Source organism: Schistocerca americana, chromosome 11 (genome assembly GCF_021461395.2).
Source record: "Schistocerca americana isolate TAMUIC-IGC-003095 chromosome 11, iqSchAmer2.1, whole genome shotgun sequence".
Taxonomy (NCBI): Eukaryota; Metazoa; Arthropoda; class Insecta; order Orthoptera; family Acrididae; genus Schistocerca; species Schistocerca americana.
Window position 1 is genome coordinate 82,497,123 of NC_060129.1, and position 10,178 is coordinate 82,507,300.

A 10,178-nucleotide genomic window follows, 5' to 3' on the forward strand; every position below is an offset into this window, starting at 1 on the left:
CAACAATGTGCCGAATTACGAGGAATATGAAACGCTGAAAGGCACACTTAAGATATATAAAGGTTAAAAGAATGTCAATGGCTGTGACGTTCACGATATCGAATTCCGATAAATTCTTACGGTTTATCGACGATAAGATTCACAGGAAACGTGAGACCTGTTTCTTTTTAAAATTTCTCCTTAAATATATTTGCAGAGTACGATTAAAAGCTTGTTAAACAAGTGAAGAACAGGACGTTTGAACAGCTGAAAAGTTAGTTCCATGAGTGGAAGGCGAAGCCGATAACAGAATACGAGGAGTATAAGAAAGGCGTCCAGCCTGTGACAGATAAACTGAGTGCTTTAGAGAAAGAAGTTACTGGTGCTGTAGCGAAAAATGGAGAGTTTGAAAGAGCTAGTTCCTTCGGAAGGGAATTATGACAAGGTGAGTCCTATTCCGCCTACAACTGAGGAATAACCTTTCGAAAGAAGTTTATTTGTCGATGATGATCGGATCACGCGAAAGACACGTAAGAGGCTTGAGCCCGCGTTGCAGCAAATTGAGGAAGAAGACCGGGAGGAGATGAAGGCTGTTAGAAACTAAACACCTTATGTTGGGCTGAAAGTATCAAAATACTTGCGCGGTCTCATCGTACAGTATTTGGCTTAAGATTTGACAGTCGAAAGCAATGCATGGGCGGTTCCGAAGTAACGTTTAACAATGACACTATTTCTGTCAAAGGTAGCAGTCTTCAGTGCCAGCAATGAATTCATGAAACTGCTAACCCGAAAAAAACGTAGCATTCGAAGACTACACGCCTGATGACCGTGAAGCATATACAACTACGCTGAAGGAAACTAATGCAATATTTCACCACTATGATCCAAATACGAATAAACCCAAGTCGAACCGCAGTGAAAAGTACATCATCATTATTCCGATATAGCACTCGTTCGTCTTGTGTAGTAATTCTACATCAGTGGCCAGTCACCAGTAATAGCAAAAGTTCAGTATATAGAATTCATTCTGGAAACAACCCCCAGGCTGTGGCTAAGCCATGTCCCCGCAGTATCCTTTCTTTCAGGAGTGCTAGTTCTGCAAGGTTTGCAGGAGAGCTTCTGTAAAGTTTGGAAGGTACGAGACGAGGTACTGGCGGAATTAAAGCTGTGAGAACGGGGCGTGAGTCGTGCTTGGGTAGCTCAGTCGGTAGAGCACTTGCCCGCGAAAGGCATAGGTCCCGAGTTCGAGTCTCGGTCCGGCACACAATTTTAATCTGCCAGGAAGTTTCTGTTGAGTATGTTTGGATGAATGACCTCAGATCTAATCGACTAGGTGATAGTGGTTCACGGTGAAGAGAATGCAGCTGGTAGGTCGCTGGGGTTTGCAGAAATGGAAGAACAGGGAAGCCGGCATGAAGTGTTCCGGACAAACCGGATGTGTGACTGAAGCGGACTATGGACCCATCAGGCCCCTTTCATTGTGCCACCTGCGTGCATCTACCGTTTTTAGCAAAGTGTTTATCGGTATGCCTGAACGTCCAACGTTCTGCTTTAAATTTTTGCTCTAAAGGGGATATGCAGGCTGCTAGCTCAGGGTGTATGCGACCCGGGAGATCCGCGAAAAACCCGGGAATTTTTTTATCTGTGAGGAAACCGGGAAAAACCCGGGACTTGTTTAGAATTGCGGGAAATTTTCATTGTTTTAGTTTTGAGTTAAATTTTTGAGATTTTTGTTGGTAAGAACTAATATTGTAACTAAGGATAAAACTGTATCCCGCTACTGCAGAATAATACTGCAGCAACAAAACACGAACGACAGAAAAGAAACGAAAATAAAACTTTAGTTTCGAAGGAAATGCGCCACATACAACAACAAAACACAGTGCTCATACAAGCGTCTGCCAACAGCAAAGTATGTCGGAGGCTTTAGGAAGACTGTGCAGTGCTCGATTACAACAAATTGCCTCCGATGAGCGTCACGTGACAACTGTTTGAATTGGATTCGTTTGAAGAGTTGCGTGCTGCCTCTCGCGCATGCGCAGTTGAGTGGCGTGTGAGCAGTCCCTCCTCCCTGTTGTGGTTACAGAAGTGTGGCTGGGAGCCGCCATCTGACATCGCCGCCCTTGGGAAATGTGGTGGATCCGGGGCTGGTGCAGAGAGCAGCCAGCTGTGGTGGGCAGGTGGGTCGCCTCCACGTGGCCTGTCTATACGTTCACAGGTTTTACTGTTTCCTCTTCGTTTATTGCTCTCACGTTAAATTAAAACAAAACGGATTTTTGTGACCTGGAGCTGTCAAATGAATTAAAATATAGGGCTATTACAAATGATTGAAGCGATTTCATAAATTCACTGTAGCTCCATCCATTGACATATGGTCATGACACACTGCAGATACGTAGAAAAACTCAGTTTTGTTCGGCTGAAGCCGCACTTCAGGTTTCTGCCGCCAGAGCGCTCGAGAGCGCAGTGAGACAAAATGGCGACAGGAGCCGAGAATGCGTATGTCGTGATTGAAATGCACTCACATCAGTCAGTCATAACAGTGCAACGACACTTCAGGACGAAGTTCAACAAAGATCCACCAACTGCTAACTCCATTCGGCGATGGTATGCGCAGTTTAAAGCTTATGGATGCCTCTGTAAGGGGAAATCAACGGGTCGGCCTGCAGTGAGCGAAGAAACGGTTGAACGCGTGCGGGCAAGTTTCACGCGTAGCCCGCGGAAAATTGGCTCATGCCACAACTGGAGACCGACAGCGCTGACTTCATCTTTCAACAGGATGGTGCTCCACCGCACTTCCATCATGATGTTCGGCATTTCTTTAACAGGAGATTGGAAAACTGATGGATCGGTCGTGGTGGAGATCATGATCAGCAATTCATGTCATGGCCTCCACGCTCTCCCGACTTAACCCCATGCGATTTCTTTTTGTGGGGTTGTGTGAAAAATTCAGTGTTTAAACCTCCTCTACCAAGAAACGTGCCAGAACTGCGAGCTCGCATCAACGATGCTTTTGAACTCATTGATGGGGACATGCTGCGCCGAGTGTGGGAGGAACTTGATTATCGGCTTGATGTCTGCCGAATCACTAAAGGGGCACATATCGAACATTTGTGAATGCCTAAAAAAACTTTTTGAGTTTTTGTATGTGTGTGCAAAGCATTGTGAAAATATCTCAAATAATAAAGTTATTGTAGAGCTGTGAAATCGCTTCAATCATTTGTAATAACCCTGTACTTTCGCACAATTACCGAGGGCTAAAATATGTTACTAGTTTCATATTTTATTTCCACCTTTCTGACAGTCAAGCAGTAATCGATTTCCAGAAGAGTGAAGTTATTTTTCAAGTTTCACTAAAGAGATTTAGCTTTTAATAATCTTTTCCGCTCAGGCAGTCAATTTATTTGAAACAAAGTGTTTTATTTCACACTATTGCCTAGTTTCAACTGTTCGCTGCACATCGAGTGCACTTATGGTATTATACCATAATAAAGAACCAAAGATGATGTAATGCAGTAGCCGGCCGAAGTGGCCGTGCGGTTAAAGACGCTGCAGTCTGGAACCGCAAGACCGCTACGGTCGCAGGTTCGAATCCTGCCTCGGGCATGGATGTTTGTGATGTCCTTAGGTTAGTTAGGTTTAACTAGTTCTAAGTTCTAGGGGACTAATGACCTCAGCAGTTGAGTCCCATAGTGCTCAGAGCCATTTGAACATTTGTAATGCAGTACTGGTGCTGCAAGAAAATTTACATCGGAATCTCGACTTAGGAATGCGCGCTTTAAGGCGAATTGTGCATTTTAGTGTGGTGCACGAATTCCGGGTGCTCTTAAAGTAATCATGTGATGTCTTGTTTCTTTCGAGACATGATGTAAGATCTTTCAGTGTTTTACACGTACGAACATGAGGGCCTCCTGCGTCATCGTAGCTGCGCAAGCGTGGTGACTCCTTCCATCTGGCGCTCTCTGTCAACTGCTGAAGCGAACCTCATATTTCTAGCAGGTCGTGGGAAAATACTGCGAATGGTGGTTTCAAAAACGTACAGTGTAAATTTGCTTTTACGCAAGATGAACTATGTGCGAGAATGTACGATGAATTTATTAAATCATGCAGCGTTTGACTCTCATTTAAAAATCAACTCTTCGGTGACGGGCCATTTAGAGGAATTTCGAGTCCAGAAGATGAGACATTTAGGTCGTTATTAAAAGTTTTATTATCACTTTAGTGTGATGTGTCTTAAAGTGTAACACGCGCACAGATCATCAACATTATATGTGCGGTCTTAGCTTCTCTTGCAGCTTGTTACTCTTTGAGACCAATGTTAAATGTGAACGATGTGTATATTAATTTAAACTATCAACTTTCCTTATTTGTGTCCTGGCGCTACTTAAGAGTGATGTTGCTGTTGGCTGACTACATCGCGTATCGTGTGCCGTCATCAGCTGGCGAGATCACGTGACATGAGCTATGGCTGGCTTACAAAAGCTCACTGCAATCTCGATTTCAATGCATCGGAAAGTGACGTGCGGTGTTTGGTGGTATCCGATTTTATACCTCCATAATAGGAACATATGCGCGACATCAAAGGACTTGCAAACCGTTTTTTTCGCCGCTGAGTTTAGTTTTCTAAAGGGCCAGGAAATTCTACGTTGGTATAACAATCAGAGAATTGATGAGTTTTACAGTGGCGAGGAAGAGTATAGTGTCGCTTAACACGGAAAAAGTGTATTTTGATGCGGAAAAAAGTGTATTTTTAAGTGGGGAATCCGGGAAAATTTCGGCAAGTTTTTTCCTTGTCGACGTACAGACCCTGTTACCAGAATGACATTTTCACTCTGCAGCGGAGTGTGCGTTTATATGAAACTTCCTGGCAGATTAAACCGTGTGCCCGACCGAGACTCGAACTCGGGACCTTTGCCTTTCGCGGGCAAATGCTCTACCAGGTGCAAAGGTCCCGAGTTTGAGTCTCGGTCGGGCACACGGTTTTAATCTTCCAGGAAGTTTCACACCCTGTTAGCTTGTTGATGTACAGAAGATGTAATAATAAGTCGATACTTCTACAACTCTAAAACCAGCAGTCTATATACAATGTGCAGCTGCTATTTTTATACCTAGGAGTGTCCCGATATTTTGTACGCCGATACACACTTTTTCAAGATATCGAGAGTCCGTATCGAGATTTTAATAAATATCGATGTATTGGATACTCCATATTTTTAAAAATACCGACAATCCTGGTGTAGCGCTGACTGCCGTTCCGCAGCCGAAGTGTGTCAATTGCGGCCGTGCGGCCATCGGAGAAGACGGCGGCAGCCCTTGCAGGCGAGTCAGCCAAGTACAGGGGGCAGCCCGGCCGACGCTCGGCTCTTCCTGCAGCTCGCGTGCGCCACGCCGCAGCCGCCTGCATGTGCAGACACGGCTGTCGCACGTCCAACATTCAACCTGGTCTCTGCTGGAAGGCACGCGGTTGCTTCCTGACGGTGAAACACCTGGTCTCAGGTCGAAATTACAAACTACTCGCAATTGTACGTAGACGGAATACACTTTAAATAGAGTAAACATTTTGTTCAAAGTAACTGACGGCTTCCCACCCACGAACTAAATACTTTGAGCACATACTGAAATGTGTTGGACAGTCGCTGGCAGGCGGTAGGGGGCGTCGCTTGCGAGGGCCGCCTGCAGACGGCGCAGCCTGTCCTGGCCGCCCTCTGCCCTGGACGCGGTACAGTGTGTCCGTCAAGTCGTGCGCCCTCTCCGCTCCACAGTGCTGTCCCGGCGACCCAGTCTGGCCACACAGCCTGGCGGCGCTCATTCCCAGCTCAGCGACTGCCCCGTCCAGAAAAATAGCACATTACGGAGTAAATTGCATTAACACGGGAACAGGAATCAAATGTCAGTGTTCCCGTATCTGTTAGAAATATGAAAGCGGATGCCTGTTCGTGTGAATGCGTGTTCGTGTACAACTTCATCCACAATTGGCGCATACATTCCGTCCGATACGATTTTTAAACAAAACATAGTGGAGCTGTACTGGACAATTTAAGCCTTTGCTTCGATGGGGTGCTCAGAAACGCGACAACTCTTGCGACACGAGTAGTACTCAAAAGTAACGGGGAATTCACCATTTTGCGTTTTTTGTAACTGAGATTCGCAAGACTTTTTTGTCGTTGTGATGGTAAACGTGCCTGAAAAGTATGTGTAGACCAGGGAAATGGGATATTCAGTCTGTGGTCACATCTTGGAAACGTTATTGGTGTGTTAGCAGAATTGGCGATTATTTGTTTAATGTAAAAGCGGATTATCGTGTTTGTATTACATTTGCCTATGCGAACGGAGTCAAATTCATCAAACTTTCAGAGACATTAGATTTTGATTTCGTCGCATCTACTATCAGTACGGGAAGTCTTTACGACTGGTGTAAATATTTCTTAGATTTCAACAGTTTGGTGCACCACAAATTCCTGTGACAAGGTGAAACAGTCAGCAAGCAGTAAAACCTACAAGCTCAACGCCAGCGGCATGACGCAATCCGGAAAAAAAACCCTCCAGATTTGTGGCGGAACAGTTGATGATTTCTGCACTGCGATAACGCATCTGCTTAGAATTCGTTGCGTGCTCGTGAGTGTTTGGCTATAAACAATACTGTGGTGACGCCCTTGGCTGCACGATCACCCGATGTGACATTTTGTTCCTAAAAATTAAGACGAACCTTAAAGGGCTGTCTTTTTCACACACAGATGAGATTTGAAATGCATCGCTGAGAGAACTACAGGGTATCACAACGAAAGCTCCAGAATTGTTTGACACAGCGGAACAAACACTGGAATAAAAGTATTCACATGTAGTGGAAAATATTTTGATGAAGACAAAATTGATTTAGAGTAATACATAAACCCAGCAATGGATCCAATATTCACCGCTCTCGCTTTCACTAATATTGTCCGTGTTGCGGCCTACATTTTGTTAACAGACGAGGAAGTTGTGTTTCTGTACTTAGAGTTCTGATTAGTTGCCTGTGTTTTCTTCGCAAGTGTCGGAAGGGGTTGCTCTAAAGACAATCTAGCATTAGAGGTGTGTTTCTCTGAAGGTCAGCGATTGGTTACCAACAGAATGCTGAGCTCACAGGAGGTCACTCCTTGGAGTGAATTAGGAGGAAAAGTTAAAACAGCTGGTAACGAGATGCAGTGACGGTTTCTTTCGTTCGATGTGTGTGTGTGTGTGTGTGTGTGTGTGTGTGTGTGTGTGTGTCTGTGTCTGTGTCTGTGTCTGTGTAGTAGAGTGAGAGAGTCGATGTTTTGTGCAGGGGCCTCTCTCAACAGGAGAGAGGGAGGAGGCTGATAGAGGCGGCCGTGCAGGGCGCGGCGGAGCAGCTGCGCGAGTTGCTGGCGGCGGGGGCGGACGTGGGGTCGAGGGGGGAGGGGTTGGGGAGCAGCTGGACCGCCCTGCACTGGGCAGCACGCGGGGGTCACGTGGCGGCGGCCAGCTGCCTCGTCGGCGCCGGCGCGGAGGTCGACGCCAGGGAGAGCTGGGGGCAGTGGACGCCCCTGCACTTGGCTGCAGAGTACGGCCACGCTGGTGTGGTGCGGCTGCTGGTCGGCGCCTCTGCCGACCTCAACGCCAGGGATGTGTGCGGGCAGACGCCGCTGCACTGCGCAGCAGTGGTGGGCCACGCAGAGGCGGCGGCTGAGCTCCTCCTGGCGGGGGCGGACAGGGGGGCCCGGGATGTGTTTGGCTGGACCCCCCTGGACATCGCCAGGCTGAATGGAAACCAGGAGCTGGTGGATAAGCTGAGACAACGCTGACATACGGCATTCAGGAAGCACGATCAGTTACATCATATGTGTTGGTCTTTCAAATAAAGAATACAAAAATGAATCCTTTGTTCATTTATTTGTACATACCATTTTGTGCTGTTCATGACAACTCCGGTAACACCATGACACTGACTAGAGATACCTGTAAACTAATGTGAGGAGCCCTTCTTTTGACGATTTAGCCTGTAAAATACTTCATGATCAGTTTTTGCAAGAGCTGAGTAACAACTGAAAAACACTCCACTATTACTAAACACCGCTTGTCTCCCCTAAGATTGTCTTCCTCATGGGGTACAACATATGCAAGCAACTTGCAAGAACACAGCCGACCTCTATCACGACCGCCTGCATTTCAAAACTTAACCAACAATATTGCGCCATTCATGTCTTCAAACAGTTTGATTGGTAGTCTACCACAATCACACAACTGCATTAATGTTCGTTGTTCGAACCAGTCCACTACATTACCCCATTACTGGAAACTATATGCTACTAGCATGCGTGGTGCTATGTTACACCAGCATATACTCCACCATACTCATGAATTACTGGCACACAAGTCGTTCAGTCAGAATGTGTCTTAAGTTCCAATCTCACGCTGAATGTACCTGCATATCTGCAGTACGCAAATACTTGCGCCGCCTTTAATTGCAGCCTCACATTGGTAGCAAGAGTTACACCACATACTTGACAACACTGCACACGGAACGTGTCACACATAAGGCAGATTCGTAGAGTTGACACTATCACGAAAACTAAAATAAAATTCTCTACTTTGGCCCACAAATCGAGTAACTGCTTCCAACTGCTGGTGAGATTCTAATGAGTGACTTGCTGTTACGTTAATTCAAATGTAGATGTGACTGCCAATGTAAATTATACAGTTTACCATACTGTCGCCATCTGTATATGAGCGTGTCGTTATTTCCTAACTTTCGTCACCTGAGTCTACGACGTTTAATAAAAATGACGGAACGAACAGTGGGGATGTCAAAAACAAAACACACTACAACTCGCTTTTAAAAGACGGTTTCTCTGACAACAGTGCTACACTGAAGCGAATCGCTTGTGGCTACACAGAGGGAAGAGATACATGTCCAGTGTGCACAGAAGAGTTTCTTATATAAAGTGTCAAGCGATGTGAAAGACTCATAAAATGTTGACGTCGAAAGTGAAGTGGGTGGATTGAGCGTGGAAGGTTCCATTCCCTGTCGACAGCAACAACTTATTTTTCCAGATTTTAGGTTTCAATGGGACGCTGCAGCTAAGGAGACAGTGCAGAATACAGCAGCGCTGGCGGCGAGTGACAGCCGTGGGGCCGCCAGAGAGACTCGCGCCCGCCAGCCTCCAGCACTCGGCTGCGAGGCGGACCTGCAACTTCTCCTCAGCCAGCATCGGCCGCCAGGGCCCACCTGTGGCGCAGCAGGTGGTCACGTGTGGAACCGCCACACCCACACATTCACACCAGGTTATGATCGGAAACAGAAAACACACTAAATTTTCTGAATCTCGCCGTTCGAAAGAGAAACACCACACATGGTTTCACAATATTTGGGAAACCGACAGCCTCGAAGCATCGCCGTTCACAAACTGCCGAATCACCCGGTGGCGCACGAACTTCAGATTCGGACTCCACAGACTGAACGGAACATCCGTAAGCAAACACCATCACACAAAGCAGCTACACACAATAAAACATATAGGAGAGGAAAATAGTGGCAAGTCCCATATGATCGAGAAATTAAACCAGCAAATTAGTAGAGATAAAAGGAACACATGCACACGCACACACAGGGAGGGGAGGGAGGGAGAGAGAGAGAGAGAGAGAGAGAGAGAGAGAGAGAGAGTGTAAACAAAATTCAAATCCGTCGCCAAATACTCTCTACAACAAATGAACGCAAACGGTGTTAGCAAACAACAATGTGTGTGTGTGTGTGTGTGTGTGTGTGTGTGTGTGTGTGTGTGTGTGTGTGTGTGTGTGCAGTGCCCTCAGAACGCAAAAGAAGAATGTCGTGTGTGTGTGTGTGTGTGTGTGTGTGTGTGTGTGTGTGTGTGTGCAGTGCCCTCAGAACGCAAGAAGAATGTCCCAGTAAAACCTGATTAATAACAAATACGTAAGCAAAATATTTTGACACGCCAAAATCATGTCGTTTAATAATCAAGAGATGTGTTGGCTTGCTGGTAAATTTCACATTTCCAGCGTTTGCAGATGACAAGCAATCATTCCAGGACACCATACAGATAGTCTTTGAAAACTGTGTAATGTAAAAATTACGGTAACAAGAGAAACGAACAAAAATTTTCTTTACGGTTCACTTTGTTAGATCAATTAAAACATAAAATATGCTCACTTTCTACAGCTTGCAATAACCAGATCCCACTCAGGAT

General features: G+C 46.0%; 1 protein-coding gene across 1 annotated transcript; it reads left to right on the forward strand.

The window, feature by feature from the left end:
* Nucleotides 1–376: 376 nt before the first annotated feature.
* On the forward strand, nucleotides 377–7,778 carry LOC124553258 (ankyrin repeat domain-containing protein 65-like). Its single transcript, XM_047127144.1, has 4 exons — nucleotides 377–424; nucleotides 2,066–2,159; nucleotides 5,240–5,435; nucleotides 7,280–7,778. Exons 1-4 carry the CDS (start codon nucleotides 377–379, stop codon nucleotides 7,776–7,778), a joined length of 837 nt encoding a protein of 278 aa, XP_046983100.1.
* Nucleotides 7,779–10,178: the final 2,400 nt, after the last annotated feature.